Raw genomic sequence first — 20,427 nt, forward strand, 5'->3', positions numbered from 1 at the left:
GAGTTTCTGCATCTACACACTCTGACTTCCAAACTGTCCCCATTGATGAACTATGCTTGCTACTGTGTAAGCCAAATTCTCAACTTGTATTTTCCTGACACCATCAACTTTCCCTCTCTGTTGAATCATTCCCACCAGAATAATCTGTGATGCCATCATTTTTCTTCCTTAAAAGCAATACAAATAAAAAACCCTTTCTTAACCCCATTCCTTGTCAGCTACTGTTTCATTCCCCTGTTTCCCTTTGTAGCAAAGTTTTTCAAATGAATCGTCTCCAATTCTTCTTGTCCCGTTATCCCTTAAACTTATTCTGGTCAGGCTTTTGAACGTTCCCATTCTGGGCATACAAAAAACTCTTGCCAAAATCACCCATAGCTCAGGGATTGTTTAATTCAATAGTCAATTCTCAGTCCTCAGCTTGTTTGATCCATCAGCATTTGACACAGTTGATCATTCCCTCCTCCTGGATACCTTTTCTTCATTTGACTTTTAAGATGTTGCATTCTTGGTTTTCTTCTTTTCTCAGGTTCTTTTCTATCTCCTTTGCAAATTTCTCATCTCCTGAATGTCTTCATAATGGAGTGCCTCAGGGCTCTCAGTTCTTGAATCCTCTTCTCTGTCTACACCGACTTCCTATGTACCCTGACTCCCTTGGTGATCTCAACTAGTCCCATTACTTTAAATACCACTGAAATGCTTATGACTGTCAAATTGCATCTGTCCCCTACTTCAGTACCAAATCATAGGCTTGGATATCCAATGCCCTTTTTGATATCTCTGTTTGACAGCTCATCCTCAACATGTCCAACATGAAACTCGTGATCTTCTCCTCAAGGCTTGCTGCACCGGTAGCCTGTTATCTCTCTATAGATGTCAACTCCATCCTTCCAATTGCTCAGGTGAACAACTTTGATGTCATCGCTAACTCCCCTCTTTCACTCTAGTGGTCTGTCTTCAAATATGACTAAACTTTGACTATTTCTCACTACCTATACTGCTTCTTCCTGTTCTGAGACACTCATTTGTCTTCCTTAGATTATTACCTCCATGTATGTATCCTTTTCCTCACTATAGTATATTCTCTACAGCAGAGAGAGGGTTTTTCTTTTTTTTTAAGTGTGAGTAATATCATGTCACTCCTTTTCCCATGTCACTCAGAGCCCAAGTTGTAGTCTTTTTTTTTTTTTTTTTTTTTTTTGCAGTACGCGGGCCTCTCACTGATGTGGCCTCTCCCCCCGCGGAGCACAGGCTCCGGACGCGCAGGCTCAGCGGCCATGGCTCACGGGCCCAGCCGCTCCGCGGCATGTGGGATCCTCCCGGACCCGGGCACGAACCCGTGTCCCCTGCATCGGCAGGCGGACTCTCAACCACTGCACCACCAGGGAAGCCCCAAGTTGTAGTCTTTACAATGGCCACTTTGACTCATCTCTTACCAGTTTCTCTCTTCCTCACTCCTCCAACTGCATGAGACCCCTTGCACTTTCTTGCCAGACACACCTCCCATCTTTGCATTTACTGACTGCTTTTCCAGCAATGATATTCTTTACATATATCCATGTGGATGACTCCCTCAACTCTTTCAAGTCTCTGCTCAAATGTCACCTCTCACTGGGGTCTATCCTGACCAGTCTTTTAATGCTGCAACCTGTTCTCTCCCTACTTGGCATTTCTGATTCCCCTCATCCTTTTCTATCTTTTCTTCTTTGCACTCATCAACTTCTAACATGCTCTGTGATGTATTTATTACATTTATTGTGTATTACCTTTCTCCCCTTGGTAGAATATAAGTCCTACAATGGCAGAAATATTTTCTTTCTTTTTTTTAAGCTGATGTGTCTTAAGTTCCTAGAGCAGTGTCAGGCATATTGTAGACACCCACACAGTATTATTTGAATAAACAAAAACAAGTTATGAGATAGCTGGGGTAGGCACTGCCATGATTAAGACATAATTTGAAGTGTTTTTTTTTTTTTTTCTTGCAGATCATCTTCAATGTCCACCATGATTTAGCGAGGTAAAAAATGTCCACTGAAATTTCGGAAGTGATCCACTGTGCTTGCTTTCTCAGTGCTAACAGTGTAGGACACTGTCAGTAATTTGAATAATATATTTTTATTATACTCAAATAGAAATGGCTATAGAGTTCATCCATTCATTAGTTTATTCAATCTAGTATATAAAATATACTTACTTATCACCTACCATATATGTGTACTTTTCAGAACACAGAAGAATACAGAGATGAAAAAGAAAGATCAGAAAATGTACTTCAAGACTGTACATTCTCATGGTGAGAGGCAGGCAATAAACATACACTTATAAATAAGAAAATTTTTGATTCTCACAAGTGTTATTTTAAAAAAAGTGGAACAGGGTAATGGACTGGAAGATGATGGGATGACCAAGGAATCCTCTCTGACGAGATGATCTTTGAGAAAACTCAATAATGAGGAGAAGCCAGCTGCTTGAAGAGGAAAGAAAAGAGATTCTAGACAGAAGAAGTTCAAAGGCCTTGGGGCAAAAATAAGTTTGACACCTTAGAAACACAGAATGAAGATCATCAAATTTCTAGTGAAGCGATCAGGGGAAAGAATGTTATAGAATGTGGTTGGAGCAGTACACGGAGGCTGAATCATGTGGAGTCTTACTCACCATTTAAGGAATTTATCTCCAAATCCCTATTGTGGAATTTTAAGCAGGGGAACGACAGGACTGATGTTTTAGAAGGAGCAGGATAGCTGTTAAGAGAATGGGCTCAGGCAGGAGAGGAAGCAGGGAGACAAGTTAGGAGGCTCAGAAAGAATTGGGATTAGAGGACTTCCCTGGCGGTCCAGTGGTTAAGACCCCATGCTCCCAGTGCAGGGGGCAAGGGTTCAATCCCTGGTTGGGAAAGAACTTGCATGCCTTGTAGCATGGCCAAAAAAAAAAAAAAAAAAGGAATTGGGATTAGAGACCAGGTGGATAGCAAAGGACATAGTGAGACAGAGCCAGATTTATTTGTCATTTTTTCATTTTAAAAAATTTTATTTTTAGTGAAGTACAGTTGATTTACAATGTTGTATTAATTTCTGCCATACAGCAAAGTTTATTCAGTTATACATATAAAGACATTTCTTAATGGTTTTTCTTCCATTATGGTTTATCTCAGGATATTGAATATAGTTGCCTGTGCTATATAGTAGGACCTTGTTGTTTATCCATCCTATATGTAATAATTTGCATCTGCTAACCCCAAACTTCCAGTCCTTTCCTCCCCCACCCCCTCCCCTCTGGCAACCACAGATCTGGTCTCTAGGTCTCTGAGTCTGTTTGTGTTTCATAGATCAATTCATTTGGAGACAGGGCCAGATTTAGATTATATTTCAGAGTAAAGACAAAGACTTGCTGTTGGATTGGAGGTGAGAAGTAAGGAGAAAAAAGGGACCTAAAACAACTGGTGAGAAAGACACGATTCTGCCCACACTGCCAGGTCTCCTGGTGCTCACATTGTGGTAGGTGTGGTAGAAAGAGTTATGAGCCGTACATCTGTGCTTGAGCCCTGAGTCTTGGACTATTAATTTAGTGAAAGATAGTAACAAAAATAACAGCATACATTACTGCTGCTAATACTGAGTGCTGTCTATATATTCGACACTCTGCTTTTTTCCTTTACGTGAAATATTTCACTTAGTCCTTACGATATCCTTTCCCCATTTTATAGATGATGAGAAAGGCTCAGAAATGCAGAATAATTTTGCCAAGGTCACACAACCAGTCAGTGGCTGAAGTGGGTTTGAATTCAGATCTGCCCGACTTTAAGACCATAGATATTAACAGCTATGCTGTACTGCCTTCCAGAAGAGTGATTCTTGATTTTACAGTTCAAAACACCCTTTCACATTTTATGTCATTTAATTCTCAAGAAGTAGGCTTCATTCCCATTGACTGTTACACTGATGCTGTGATATAAGGAAGGATTATAATTATTTCCATTTTAAAGATCTAAAAGGTGAAGCTTAGTGGTTAAATGAATTTTTAAGGTCACACATGTAGTAAGTGACAAAGCTGTAAATCAAAACAAAGTTTCTGGTCCCTACCCCATGAGCTCTATAGAGGATAAGTCAGTTGACTTAGTTTGACCTCAGTTTCCAGATGGGTAAATCAGGGATGGGTGGACTAAATGATTTATACTACATGATCTGCCTCTTTAAGTCTATGTGTGTAAGTGCCTCTCTGGCTTTTGTGTGTTGAACCACAATTGCTTAGCTGGCTGGGCATTTCCTGACTGTATTCACTCATCACCTTCATACATCACCTTTCTTCACATCTAACCTATAAAATTCTGGCTGACTACGTCCAACAATTTTCTGGAAACATCAAGGAAGTCACAAATATTTGTGTGGTGGCATTCTTTTATACTTCTGTTGTATTCCTTGTAGTGTTAAACAGTGATAGCCACATTTTAGAATCTCATAAAACCTTTTATTTCATGTGGAATGAAATGATTTAAAATTATAAAAAAGAAGTCTAACATATGTATGACTGTAATGACACAATTTTATTTTGACTTTTTTCAAAGAACTGCTTCAGCATCATATATATGTACGTGTGCATGTATATATATATATAATATATATTTCTTTAAGGAATTTAAGAATAACTGAAGATAATAGAATCATTGAAGATTTTAAACAAGGGAAATGGTAGAATTGTCATTTAGGATAATTACTCAAAAGGTTGTGAATTGAGTAGCTAGAACAGGAGAGATGTTAAAGGTAGGAAGAGTTAGGAAGTTATCAAAATAATCTTGGTAAAGTATAATTGGTGCTTGAGTTACAATCAGGATTCCCCATACAGGGAACAATAAGGAAGATAGAAATATAGGATGCAATAGATCACACTGATAAACACACACACACACTCACACAAATACACACACACACATTTCTGTGCAAGAAGTCACAGAAATATTTTGATGAATTTTAAAGTGGCTAGTTTAATTAATATCAGCCATCTAGATATGCCAGAAAACACTGGATTTTTAATAAAGTTACTTTGAACCTGTCTTATGAAACACTAGTGATCCCACTTAATTTAGTGTAATTTAATTTAAAGACATTGAGTTGTCTGGAAAATTGACTCAAATTTTCATTGCTTTGCATACTTATATACTCTGAAAGTACATTAGAAATGTCATTCTTGGAGGGAGTATATATGTGAGTTTATCTATGAATGAGAGGGAGCGGGGTGGGAACAGGGAAGGGAGAAGAGGAGAGTTTGCATCTGCATATGTCAGTGGTGTCTTCTAGATTTTAGCAAAGTTTTTTCCTCCTGTCGTGTATCTGACCAAATGATCACTGCCTTTAACCAAGTTAGTAAATCTTACGTTCCATTCTATCTATATTCAGGTAGAATTAATGATAGTCTGTATGTAGTAAAGGAAGGAAGAGTAATTATACATTTTTTAAAAATGAGGGTGATGCATAGGCTTGTTCTGAAGCATTGTGGGAAATCTCCAGGGTGGGACTAGATCTCCAGCTGCTTGAGGTGATGTGTTCTGTGTGAAGACTCAGTATGTTCTAACAGGTGGTGAAAAAATTGTTACTCACAGGCTGGGTTGACCAGCGTTTCAGCCACTCCAAGTAAAATGTATTGAAGAACCAGGTGGAAACAGGGCATGGAGGAAATGGTGGCAACTTTGCCTGAAAGGACTGCTCGACTGGATGGAAGTGCTTTCTGTGTATTTCAAAGAAGCCAGCTACCATCACAGACAATGCAGCAGAAAGATTGCCAGCAACTGAAGAAAAAGTGAAAAAGAAAAAAAAATTTTAAAGAGCCTCCAAATCAGTGTAATAGGCTATAGCATTTCTTACACATGGACAGTAGAGGATGTATCCTCAACATCTGTTGTCTTTGCTGATGTTCCGAGGATATCCAGATGCCAGCTAACTGTGTTGTGTGATTTTCCTGTGCTCAGGCTCTGGTCTCTCAGAAATGGCTACATTAGTTCCCTATTTCCTGACTTACTGGTTACATGGCCTCAGTTATTTAACCTCATTATCTCTTTCCTCAGCTCTAAGATGGGGTTGAAGACACTTACTTTGTAGGATGGCTATGAGATTTAAAGACAATGTACAGTTATTATTGTAACGGTTCCTGGTAGCAATTAGTAGCAATTATTATTGAAGCTAAAGCAATGGTTTTGAACTTTTATCCTCAGATAAGTTATATTATTCTGATAACTTTTTTAGATATATCTGAATCAAAAATGATTTGGGAAAATTTTAAATAAAATGATCTCTTTATAAGATTTTAATTATTATTGAAAAACAGTTTTGAAATAACCTGTAAGCATCATCAGTCCTCAGTTTTCTGACATTTCTCTAATCTTTTCAGAAAAAGTAAAGCAGCTATTACAGAATTAAAGACTAGAAACTTTGGCTTAGGAAAAAAATATTAAAGGTGAATTAACTAGGAAACAGATATAAATGGAAGCAATTATTCAGATAGTGGTTCATCTTTTCTCTTTTACTTTTAAGGAATTATCTAGGAATTTTTGGTTGAAAATCAGTAGAGATTTTGTTACAATTTTGGTACAGTTTATATCTACTGCAACCATTCCATTTCTCAATTTATCATTCCTATTACTGGACTTAATCCCATTGTTAGAGCAGAGGCAAACTTTAGCTTGATGGAATTTACTTGAAATTTAGAGATAGTCACCTTTTGCTAACTTGCATAAAAGTTCAGATAAGGCAAAGCTTTCAATTCAGAAAAATCAATCTAATGTTTAAATAGCTTAGTGTTTGTTTTGGTTGATAGAGAAACTGGTAGGTAAATTTTTTGATTGTATCTCAGCATTTAAATGTATCCATAAAATCTGCCCTTTACTGAGACCTCAAGAAATAGAAGGTGTAAAAAGGGAGGAAATCTGAATAACAGAAAATTTGAGGAATTTTAAAATTTATTATTACTTTAAATTAGGTTCCACGAAGGCCCATTCATTAATGAAGTAGAGATTTTGGCTCTGTTAACAGTTCATATTTAAAAAAGGAATTTTAATGTTATCTACCTTTAAGATAAAATTCATCACAGGATTTATCTAGATTACTTGGCACATTAAGACTCACCAGAAAGAGACCTGAAATGTCAATTCAATTTAATATTTACTTTGTTACCGCTATATGTAAAGCAGTTTGCTGGGGCAGTTGGGACCAGATTTGGCCCGTGAGTGTAGTGGTTGGCCAAACCTTGGTTTAGTCATCAGGTTTTATGGCTTACTGATGAATTTTAGCTCTGACTTGATGCGGAATTGTGGCATTTTTACCTGGGCCTCTGTTTCCTGTACATAGGCGTGAAATGTAAGAGAGAAGTCTCTTGGCCTCTTGCTCTGTCCTTGAAACGCAAAGTATAGTCCCTGATCAACAGCTTAGGGATCACCTGGAAGCTTGCTAGACATACAGAATCTCAAGCTTCATCCTAGAAGGACTGAATCAGATCTGCATTCAACAAGATCCAAGAAGACTTCTACACACGTTAAACTTCTCTAGCATAGAGCACTCTGAGACCTGGTCTAGGAAAACCCAATGAAAGATAGTTCTCCAATTTCAAGCAAAGCACAAATATTTAACTCATTTACCTAGATATTTTAGGGCAAAGTGTATTTTACCTGAAGCATCTAGGTAACTACATTTGCTTTTTATTTGCTGCTGCACTCTGGTGCAAGTGAAAAATGGCTTTTTAAAAATTCATAACAAAGTTGGATTCCAACCTAAATTTAATCTGCTCCATTTTTATTCCTAACTTCTATTAGATCATAACTCGTCCAAAGCAGAGTGCAGTTTATCAGAATGTACACATTTTACACCTCTAGCAGATCTGTATTTACAAGATAAAGCACATGGTTCCAAAGGAGATATTATATTCAGATAAATAATGTATGTTTTAATATTGGCTGTGTGATTGTAGACAGGTCTATAAAAGTCTTAAAGCTCTTATAGTTTGTTCTATTATCCCACCATGTAATAATTTTCCAAACTAGACCACAATGAAATTTTTAAAAGTCAGAATTTATTCAAACATTTCGGTTGTACTTGCCATTTCCTACTGAAGCAGAATCTAATACTACAATATAGATACGTTAAGATTCTTCCATTATTGGTTAAATTTACCTCACTGAGAAAACTATGGGTTTTTTATGTGTAGTTTGATGTATGAGTCTCTGATGTGTAACACAACAGTAAGTATGGAATTCTACTGAGTCCTTGAGAAATTGCCCTTGGATCCATGATTTTGGAAAATTCTGAGAATATGAAATTAGCTAATGTAAGAATATACTGGTGTCCATAAAACAGTCTTATAGAGACAGCTGTGATTTTATCATCATACATATCTGCTGCCTTTGTGGAAGATCCTTCTCACCCACTATTAGAATGGCATATGTTTTTTGCTTTATTGTTTCTCCTACTAGTGGTATGTTGCTGTATTTGAATTGAGCTATCCATATTCTGTCTTTCGTTTCTCTTTAGACCACTGGGAACTCATTTCAGGAGATTCGGCTTCAGTTTGTGTTTAAACTTCTGAATCTGGAACAGGTAACTCATTTACATGGAGATCAGTTATACAAGTGTATCTGTAAGGCATAAATGATTGCTTCAGATGGTTTACTAGATGGTCGCCTCAAATTTAATTCCAGTGTTCATGTCAACTTTAAAAGTAAGAACCTGAGAACATTAACGTGCTTTCATTAAACAAGTGAACAACCGAATGAACGAGTTATTCAGGCTAGATATTTGCATGTTACTTCTTTTAGTGTTTATACACTTCCTCTTGCCAGGTATTTTGCGATGGGTATGCACTGTGATGTTTCTTGGGAAAATGTCACAGTTCTAAAAACTATAATAGAGAAAAAGTAGTTTTGATGAAATAATCCTACTTTCAATGAAGGTGATTGGATCTCTGACTTGGTTTTTAATTTATCAAGCATTTTGATTCCAAGCAAAAAGAAATTCTATATCGCTGCCAATTATTAGGACTAGTAGAAGTTAATGGTTATACAAGAAGGAACCAACACCTTGGCTGTACCTATATCATAAAAGACTTTAAGTTAGAATTTGAATTTTCAAGTTTTATTTTAAAGAGGAAGGTCTGGCAGATATTTGAATATACTTCATCTGCATTTCAATATCAATGCTACTTAAAAGCCCAGATAGTTGCTACCTGCTGTGTTGTACACGTCTGCTTTGTATAAGGCTTAATAACAATCTTAATTAGGCTAATCTTAGTCAGATTAATACTTGTGTGTGTCAGCGCTAGCTACTAAACGCCACGTACTGCAGGGCTTTAGTTAATGGTAAGGAAAGGAAATACTCATGGTGTAAACATTTTTGAACTGACAAAGGCTAAAACAAAGGATATCCAACGATGACAGAGGATAAATCACAATATCACTGATTCTAGATTTTTAGTGTACTAAGACTGACTTTTAAACAGACAAATGTGTCACACGTAACATTAGGAAAATACAGTCTTGATGAAACACTCTGAGCGTATCAAACCTTTGCCTTTCACAGTTCTGGAAGGTTTGGAGATTTTTTTATTGTTGGTACTTTGGTACACTTGTTGTCTTCTTTAGCTGATAAACTCAAGAATGTCCTGTCTTGAATAAGAAACTCCTCTTTCGTTGCACTGTTTATGAGCTAGATGAAGGAAAGTGAGCTCATTTTTTTCCCTTTATTAAATTTCTAGTTTGACCAACTGAATGAGATTTCTCTATCCCTCACTCTTGGCCGGGGGTGTGATTATCCATGTCAAACACTAGGCATCATCATTGTCTATACCATCTGCCTCCTTAAACATGATGGGGAATGACTGAATGTGAAAGGGAGTGGGGGACTCCAGGAGCAACTACTCATTGTGATGACAAAATTTTTCATTCACTTCATAGCCTTAATTGGAAATCGCAGTCAGGATTCCAAATTAACACTGATAACTTCTATAATCTAAGAACTATGTATGGCTGGTAAGTGGAATAATGATGATGATGATGATGATGTTGCAATGGGCTTAGAATTAGAAGGTCTGAATTCAAATAAGACATTATCTTTGAGACCCTTGACCTAGTAAATGATGAATTATCATGAAGTTAAGTGGGGTATGTATATGAAGGTGCCTAGGTTCCAATTAGGAATTCATAAATATTTGTATGTTCATAATTTATATACTTATATACTTCACTCACATTTTCAAGGCACTTGGGTTCAAAGTGAAAGTAAATTTTAATGTTAGATTAATTCAGTTATGTAAATTACTATCAAAAAGTACCCTAGGTTTATGTTTATATGTCCTGATAAAACTTATTCATCTTCCATAATCACAAGCAGAATATGGAAAACTTAAGCAAACATTTAGTTAAAAAGATGCATACCTCTTTATATTCCCATAGCAAAATGTTATGCAAATAAGTGAACAAGTATGTAAATGAACAAATGAATGGAGTCTGGCTTAGAAACAACTGAATTCAGTATTCTGTATGCAGAAGAACATAGCTCAGTTTTTTTAGATGAATCTAGTTTCTTTCTTTTTCCTGCCCAATAAGTCTGTTACCACTCTTCATAGGGAATATTTAGTTCATTAACATCAAACAATATGTTAGATAACTCTGTCTAACTTTCCTCTATCCAGAAAAGCACACACACTTCTTTAAGAATAAACATGATTTCAAATATGCAAGAGTGGAGAATGGTCCAAGAGAAAGTTGCTCATATTTCAAGGGAATTTAAGATTTCTTATTCTCAGGATTTTTTTTTTTTTTTTTTTGGCTGCACAGCATGGCTTTTGGGATCTTAGTTCTCCAACCAGGGATTGAACCTGAGCCCTCACCTGGTCAGCAGTGAAAGTGTGGAGTGCTAACCACTGAACTGCCAGGGAATTCCCAGGAAGGATTTTTTTTTTTTTTTTTTTTTGGCGGTACACAGGCCTCTCACTGTTGTGGCCTCTCCTGTTGCGGAGCACAGGCTCTGGACGCTCAGGCTCAGCGGCCATGGCTCACGGGCCCAGTTGCTCCGCGGCATGTGGGATCTTCCCGGACCAGGGCACGAACCTGTGTCCCCTGCATCGGCAGGCGGACTCTCAACCACTGCGCCACCAGGGAAGACCCATGCTATTTCTTAAGCGTTTCAAACTCCCTTTGTTTTGTGTTTATACTCACCAAACAATGAGACCTGCCCCTTGCAAATGATGACTCAATATTAGTTAACATTTATAGAGTTTTCACTCTGTGTCCCAATTGGGCTCCAGGTACTGGTGTCACCCTGAATGATTTCAAAAGTCTTACAGAACAAAGGGACCCAAAATTTATCTCAGGCATGCCCCTCAATAAAAAAAAATAAGTGAACTAGAAGACAAGAAAGGTTAAGTGGCTTTTCCAATTCACTCAGGAGCAGCTCAGTACAGAGCAGGGGCTGAGACCTCCATTTCTGGTCGTTAGATTGAGCCTGGTTTTCCTGTACCATCGTTTGTCATCTTGTTCCACGGCAGCACCTGAGGGACCACAGCGAGGCAGAGGAGAGTGTGACCAGAATGCTCCTCCTCTCCCATTTCATTGGCAGAAATTTTATTTTACAGTCTATTGATTGTGTTCTGAGTAAGAAGTCCTACATTTTTTTTTCACTTTAAAAAATGGGAGTAGACCAAAGAATCCGCCTGCCAATGCAGGGGACACGGGTTTGATCCCTGGTCCAGGAAGATCCCGCCTGCTGTGGAGCAACTAAGCCCATGTGCCACAACTACTGAGGCCCGCACTCCTAGAGCCCGTGCTCCACAACAAGAGAAGCCACCGCAATGAGAAGCCCGTGTACAGCAACGAAGAGTAGCCCCCGCTCGCTGCAACTAGAGAAAGCCCACGCGCAGCAATGAAGACCCAATGTAGCCAAAAATAAATAAAATAAAATAAATTAATTTTAAAAAATAGGAGTAGACCATAACAACAGCAAGGCTGTAATTATATGAGGTAATGGATGTGTTAACTAACCTTATTGTGATAAATATTTTGCAATATAGACTTGCATCAATTCATGACACTGTGCACCTTAAACTTATACAGTATGTCAATTATATCTCAATAAAGCTGGAAAAAATGTTTGAAAACTACTGTTATACACTTTACTATTGGAAGAAGTACTACATTAAAGCTGTGAATACGACCGACTTTTAATAAATTTTTCTGCTGGTTCAGAAGTTAAAGCCTCCCAAATGTAGCTCAGCATTATTTTTTAGGTCCATTACCTGTGTTAATTTTTAAGAACATTCTCAGCATCGACTTAAGAGTAGAGACTGCTTTACTTGAAAAAGAAGAGGCCATTTGGTGGCATTGGAAGTTGCACCAAGTCTTTATGTGTATCTTCTGAGGAAGCATAAAAGGATGAAAAGAAAATGGGACACTGATGTCTATGTAGAGATTTGAGAAGCTGGACATAATCACTCTCAAATTCACCTTCTTCCCAATTTGTCAAAATCAGACTACCCCAGAGCATATAGCTAGCTTAGATCCTAGTACAGTGTTTTTTTATTTTAAAAGTTGTAAACCATTCACTTGAAATGGTAAGCTGTACTTACTAATGCATGCCAACAGAAATGGGCCATCTCTCTTAGAGGGATATAGGCAGGTGCTGAAATACTCCATTAAAGGAGCTAAAAGTAGTAGTGGTAGGATGCTGACGACATTCATTACTGCAACTGGCAGAAGAAATCCACCCAAATTCAGGTTGGAATTCATGGTCTGCAGATAATATCCTGAAGGAATCTGTATTTGAAGCGGGAAAGAGCCATTCAGTAAGACTTTTAAATTTTAAATTTTAAAGTAACTTTGGAGGAAGTGTCCTGTGGCAGATTCCTTGTCCCTTGCCAGTACTCTGTGACAGATGAGCTGGATGTTCCCCGGGTCTCCAAGGTCATGATTATGAACTGACAAAGGAGAGTAGGAACTGTGTCTAGTCTATTGACAATTCTACTGATTCTTTATGGACGAATATTTTGTCCTCTAGTCTATCTTCTTAATTTTCCTTGGAAAAGTAAAAGTGACCCTAATTTTGTGCTTGGGATGACACATAAGAAATCATGTAATAAATTTTGCATATAAGCAAATAAGCTTTTTGTTTTTCCCAACAATAAAGCAAAAGCCAGTAGAAAGTATTAAGACTTTCATTTTCACCTGGATTAAAAAATAGTTTGGGGCTAGACTAGATCCTTTAAATACCATCAAGTTTGATGGCGAAATAGGTAAGAATGATTTTTCCCTAAGAGGGGACCCAGTGAGGAAACACATTACTTGTTGTAGGCTGTCTTTATAGGCTACCTGGATTGGCCTTGTTTTTAACATAAGCCAAGTAAGACGAGAAAAGGGAGAGAAAACATACTTGTGTCTATACTCTCCTTTTAAACTAATCGTGTGGCACTAGAGGACCAAAAAGGGAACTCCAAGAAAAAAGTTGCACAATAAAGTAGCAGAAATGAAAACGAAAACAAAACACTAACAACACCTCTATCTCACTGGAAACCATCAAGGTAGTGTTAGAATTTTTTTAAAAAAACCTAATACTAACTAAAACTCTAACATTAACTTGGAGTCTCTTCAAGTATTCCTAACCTCTCATTAGGTCACGACATCAGAACTAAAGTACAATGTCACAGGAAAAGGGGCATCTCCTCACTTTTATAGTTCATGAGCTGTGTTGCAATAATCACATCTTTGTCATTATCATTAGTAGCACAGAGTATTTCTTTCCTTCCCAGGGGCACACAAAGCTACTGAGTGGCTTGGCGAGAAAGTCAACCCAAGTCTTGTCCTTGAGGAATGGATTCTCCATTTTTTCTTACAGTGTGTGAACTACATTAGGAGTCCTGCCTTACCTCCATCCTGGGAGAGCAACCCAGCTCAAACATCCAGATAACAGCTTCTTGTTTGAAACCTTCACTAACTCCTTCTCTATTATCAATTGTGCAATTCAAGGAGGTATAAGGAGAAGCAGAGTCATAAGTCAGTATAGCTGCTAACCAGCCCACCAGTTGTAAAATCAGCCTATTGCTATGTTAACTGCCTAAATCCAGGAATGGACCACATTTTCACTGAGATTCTTTCTATCTGTATAAAATATGTCCTGGTGATAATTTATCTTCCAATCTTTAATTTGACCCTTGGGATTGTAAACAGGATTGTTTTGGTTGGGTACAGATGGCAAGAGGGAAGGGAGTATTAGCTAGTTCTGCCCTAGTTCAATCAAAATATTAAGCATGTATCCCCAGTCAGAGGAAAATGAATGATGGTTTTTAAAATAGTGCTGGCAGCAGAACTACTCTAAGACTGAAAGGATCTCAGTACAACTTGAAAGTTTCTGTTACTGATTTCAAGTGAGAATTATTGTTAACAGGAATAAAGTTATTGTCGGCATGAATCACAGACACAGAAACCTGTTAACTTAATAATGTGGCAAATGTACTATTAATCTTTAGTGAAGCAATATTAATATATTGCATAATCTAAAAAAAGGCCCCGATAGCTTGAAAGCTTGAAATCATTTCTGCTTCTGCCTCAAGTTCTGAAATCATCTCCTTTAAAAATTTTAAATACTTTTATTTCATACAAGCCTCTGAGAATTCAGGAATAACTGCTGTCAATAAAGATTCATTTTCACCTTTGAATGGCCAGTAATGTCAAATGGCAACATCATTGGCCTTAATATCAACATATTTTAAATGTATGTCTTGGAACTGAAGGTCAATAATGGCTACTAAATTTAAAATATGGAATTCGATGATGTTTTATTCTTGGTATTTTGATCGCCTTTATAGTGGTGATTATTTCATCTGGAGGCAAAAATCTTATTCCAGCCTATCCCAATGGAAGTTACCTCTGCCTCCCTTGAGAAGTACATTCTAAACATTTTCTTTGAAGTTTCTGGTATAACATTACTGTATATGATTTTGGAACCTGTATAGTCTGTACCAGGGATTTTTAACCCAGCTGCAAGAGAGGCATACTGGGTAACAGCAAAGTGTGGGCATTGATACCAGCCTGGGGTAGGGATAGCCCCTCTGCCATATGCTAGTAGGGTAACCAAGAACCAATTGCAAGTCACTTAATGTCTCTGAGACGCAGATTTAGAATAGTAAAATTTGCCCTGTAGGCTTGCTTTGGGGGTTAAATTAGACACTGTGAAGTCATCTTTTAGAGGCTCCGACACATATAGGTGGTCAATAAGTATTAGTATTTGTTCTTTGCAATAAACTAGGCATCTAGATTTGGTGATATGCTTAAAAATTAGCTTATCAAAATGTATTCTAATTTATGTTAAATTTAAAAATATGTAACAGTTTGCAGAGAAGACTCGAACTTAGTAAAAAAAAAAAATCAGGGGTCACTACATTATGAAGGTAAGAATCAGTATGTGCTATTTGCACAGAAGGTTCGAGGCATCCCATGGAACCACTAGTAATTTTGTACTCATGATTAATTTCTCCATTCTAAGATGTTTTCATGATATTTTAAAAAATTTTAATACATTTATTTAACCCAATAAAGTAAAAATATTTTAGCACGATCAATATAAAAATTATTAATGAGATATTTACATTGTTCTTTTTTCATATTGAGCCTTCAAAATCTGGTATTTTACCCGTATAGTATGTTTCATTTTACAAGGCACATTCCAAATGCTCAAGAGCAACAAGTGGCTACCATATTGAACAGTACAGTTCTAGAACAATATGGGAGACAGTGATTAAAGTGTGTGGGATGCAAATGGTGATATGTTTTAAAAGTTCACCTGTAGATATGCACCTCTTATCTGCTCACCTACGTTACCCTAGAACTAAATAGGCATCATGCTTTTACTTGTGTGTCAAAGCTGTGGCTTAGAGTGTCTATCCAAGCTTACAAAACTACCATCTTTCTCCTCCCCTTCTGAGGTTAAAAGAATACACCCACTACCAAAGCTTGAAGTCTAACCATCAACAGTTAGCAAAAGACCTTAGCTGGTTGAGGGCTCTTATGATTAAAAGTTAGGGAAGCCCATCACAACTCCAGCATTATGTAGAAGCTAATAAATAGCAGTTGTTACGTTTACTTATTGCAGGAACAAGCACCCAAAGTTTAACATGGATTCTCTTAGTTCAGTTATGTTAAAATAATCCAAATAGTTTCCAGGCAGTTACTCTATCATCTGAAACTGCTGTGTCTGAATACTGCTGGCATATGTTAGAAACAGCTAACCTGGATTTACAAACTGTTTCTACCCTGTAGTGATAAATATGTTCAAATGAGTTTCTTGGAATGGAAGGGGGAAGTTAACATGAGAATAGAGTCTACCAGATCAGACTTCGGCCTCAGTGAAAGTATTTCCCAACACCAAGTCTCTCTGATACCATTGCTGACAGTTTGTTTTTTTTTTGGCAACATGAAGTTAAATATTAACTCCTGTGAAGAAAGAGTTTTTGGAGTTGAGGTTTTAGAAAAAGCTGATTCATTTGGCTTGGCTTTACTTATATTTTCTGTGTGAATATAATGTAATATTTTCTGTGGCCTTTTTCTTTAAGAATTTGAAAACCCACTTAGTAGAAGAGGATGGGTGTTGGTCTCTAGCATGGGTGACAAACCAATCTCCAGCACGTGAATCAGACTGCGTACTTGGAAGAAGTCAGAGGTGCACATCCCCAGTTTCTTTCAGAATCTTGGATGTAGCCCCTCTAGATTTTTATTTTTTATATACAGCAGGTTCTTATTAGTCATCAATTTTATACACATCAGTATCTACATGTCAATCCCAATCTCCCAATTCATCACACCACCACCACCACCACCACCCCTGCCGCTTTCCCCTCTTGATGTTCGTAAGATCCATCCATGTCTCTACAAATTACCCAATTTCATTCCTTTTTATGGCTGAGTAATATTCCATTGTATATATGTACCACATCTTCTTTATCCATTCGTCTGTTGATGGACACTTAGGTTGCTTCCATGACCTGGCTCTTGTAAGTAGTGCTTCAATGAACATTGGGGTGCATGTGTCTTTTTGAATTATGGTTTTCTCTGGGTATATGCCTAGTAGTGGGATTGTTGGGTCATATGGTAATTCTATTTTTAGTTTTTTAAGGAACCTCCATACTGTTCTCCATAGTGGCTGTATCAATTTACATTCCCACCAACAGTGCAAGACGGTTCCCTTTTCTCCACACCCTCTCCAGCATTTGTTGCTTGTAGATTTTCTGATGATGCACATTCTAATTGGTGTGAGGTGATACCTCATTGTAGTTTTGATTTGCATTTCTCTAATAATCAGTGATGTTGAGCAGCTTTTCATGTGCCTCTTGGCCATTTGTTTGTCTTCTTTGGAGAAATGTCTATTTAGGTCTTCTTCTGCCCATTTTTTGATTGGGTTGTTTGTTTTAATATTGAGCTGCATGAGCTGTTTATATATTTGGAGATTAAACGTTTGTCCATTCATTCCTTTGCAAATATTTTCTCCTATACTGAGGGTTGTCTTTTCATCTTGTATACAGTTGCCTTTGCTGTGCAAAAACTTTTAAGTTTCATTAGGCCCATTTTTTAATTTTCGTTTTTATTTCCTTTACTCTAGGAGGTGGGTCAAAAAAGATCTTGCTGTGATTAATGTCAAAGAGTGTTCTTCCTATGTTTTCCTCTAAGAATTTTATAGTGTCCAATCTTAACATTTAGGTTGTTAATCCATTTTGAGTATATTTTTGTGTATGGTGTTAGGGAGTGTTCTAATTTCATTCTTTTACATGTAGCTGTCCAGTTTTCCCAGTACCACTTACTGAAGAGGCTGTCTTTTCTCCACTGTGTATCCTTGCCTCCTTTGTCATAGACTAGTTGACCATAGGTGCATGGGTTTATCTCTGGGCTTTCTATCCTGTTCCATTGATTTATATTTCGGTTTTTGTGCTGGTACCATATTGTCTTGATTACTGTAGCTTTATAGTATAGTCTGAAGTCAGGGACCCTGATTCCTCCAGCTCCATTTTTTTCCCTCAAGATTGCTTTGGATATTTGGGGTCTTTTGTGTCTCCATACAAAATTTAAGATTGTTTTAGTTCTGTAAAAAATGTCACTGGTAATTTCCTAGGGATTGCACTGAATCTGTAGATTGCTTTGGGTAGTATAGTCATTTTCATGATATTGACTCTTCCAACCCAAGAACATGGTATATCTCTCCATCTGTTTGTGTCATCTTCGATTTGTTTCATCAGTGTCTTACAGTTTTTCTGAGTACAGGTATTTTACCTCCTTAGGTATGTTTATTCCTAGGTATTTTATTCTTTTTGTTGCAATGGTGAATGGGAATGTTTCCTTAATTTCTCTTTCTGATCTTTCATTGTTAGTGTACAGGAATGCAAGAGATTTCTGTGCATTAATTTTGTATCCTGCAACTTTACATAATATTATGTCATGTGCAAACAGTGACAGTTTTACTTCTTCTTTTCCAATTTGTATTCCTTTCATTTCCTTTTCTTCTGTGATTGCCGTGGCTAGGACTTCCAAAACTGTGTTGAATAACAGTGGCAAGTGTGGACATCCTTGTCTTGTTCCTGATCTTAGAGGGAATGCTTTCAGTTTTTCACCATTGAGAGTGATGTTTGCTGTGGGTTTGTCTTTTATGATTTGTCATATATGGTTATTATGCGGAGGTAGGTTCCCTCTATGCCCACTTTCTGGAGAGTTTTTATCATAAATGGATGTTGAATTTTGTCAAAAGATTTTTCTGCATCTATTGAGATGATCATATGGTTTTTATTCTTCAATTTGTTAATATGGTATACCACATTGATTGATTTGTGTATATTGAAGAATCCTTGCATCCCTGGGATAAATCACACTTAATCATGGTGTGTGATCCTTTTAACGTGTTGTTGGATTCTGTTTGCTAGTATTTTGTTGAGGATTTTTGCATCTATATTCATCAGTGATATAGGTCTGTAATTTTCTTTTTTTGTAGTATCTTTGTCTGATTTTGTTATCAGGGTGGTGGTGGCCTCATAGAATGAGTTTGGAAGTGTTCCTTTCTCTGCAATATTTTAGAAAAGTTTGAGAAGGATGGGTGCTAGCTCTTCTCTAAATGTTTGATAGAATTCACCTGTGAAACCATCGGGGTCCTGGACTTTTGTTTGTTGGAAGATTTTTAATCACAGTTTCAACTTCATTACTTGTGATTGGTCTGTTATATTTTCTGTTTCTTCTTGGTTCAGTCTTGGAAGGTTATACCTTTATAAGACTGTGTCCATTTCTTCCAGGTTGTCCATTTTATTAGCACAGAGTTGCTCTCATGATGCTTTATATTTCTGTGGTGTCCATTGTAACTTCTTTTTCATTTCTAATTTTATTGATTTGAGTCCTCTTCCTCTTTTTCTTGATGAGCCTGGCTAAAGGTTTATGAGTTTTGTTTATCTTCTCAAAGAACAAACTTTTAGTTTTATTGATCTTTGCTATTGTTTTCTTCGTTTCTATTTCATTTATTTCTGCTCTGATCTTTATGATTTCTTACCTTCTACTGACTTTGGGTTTTCTTTGTTTTTCTTTCTCTAGTTCCTTTAGGTGTAAGGTTAGATTGTTTATTTGAGATTTTTCTTGAGGTAGGATTGTATTGCTGTAAACTTCCCTCTTAGAACTGCTTTTGCTGCATCCCATAGGTTTTGGATCATCATGTTTTCAATGTCATTTGTCTCTAGGTATTTTCTGATTTCTTCTTTGATTTCTTCAGTGATCTCTTGGTTATTTAGTAACACATTGTTTAGCCTCCATGTTTTTGTGTTTTTTACATTTTTTCCCCTGTAATTGATTTCTAATCTCATAGTGCTGTGGTCAGAAAAGATGCTTGATATGATTTCAGTTTTCTTAAATTTACCGAGGCTTGATTTGTGACCCAAGATATGATCAATCCTGGAGCATGTTCCGTGGGCACTTGAGAAAAAAGTGTAATCTGCTGTTTTTGGATGGAATGTCCTATAAATATCAATTAAATCTATCTGGTCTATTGTGTCATTTAACGTTTGTGTTTCCTTATTCATTTTCTGTTTGGATGATCTGTCCATTGGTGTAAGTGAGGTGTTAAAGCCCCCCACTATTATTGTGTTACTGTCGATTTCCTCTTTCATAGCTGTTAGCAGTTGCCTTATGTATTGAGGTGCTCCTACATTGGGTGTATATATATTTATAATTGGTATATCTTCTTCTTGGATTGATCCCTTGATCATTATGTAGTGTCCTTGCATGCCTCTTGTAACATTCTTTATTTTAAAGTCTATTTTATCTGATATTAGTATTGCTACTCCAGCTTTCTTTTGATTTCCATTTGCATGGAATATCTTTTTCCACCCCCTCACTTTCAGTCTGTATGTGTCCCTAGGTCTGAAGTGGGTCTCTTGTAGACAGCTTGT

The 20,427-nt window shown here is 37.1% G+C and overlaps 1 protein-coding gene across 1 annotated transcript in view; it reads right to left on the minus strand.

Annotated features, from left to right (window-relative positions):
* SLC15A5 (solute carrier family 15 member 5) overlaps positions 1-20,427 on the minus strand; it is a gene marked incomplete at both ends in the record, with an annotated part of 88,775 nt that overhangs the window by 32,363 nt on the left and 35,985 nt on the right. Inside the window, 3 exon segments of the mRNA XM_082666456.1 lie at positions 5,589-5,690; positions 5,693-5,776; positions 12,595-12,781. Coding sequence (XP_082522582.1) covers positions 5,589-5,690; positions 5,693-5,776; positions 12,595-12,781 — 373 coding nt within the window.

The sequence above is a fragment of the Grampus griseus genome (genome assembly GCF_964374135.1).
Source record: "Grampus griseus genome assembly, chromosome: 11".
In the NCBI taxonomy this organism is placed as follows: Eukaryota; Metazoa; Chordata; class Mammalia; order Artiodactyla; family Delphinidae; genus Grampus; species Grampus griseus.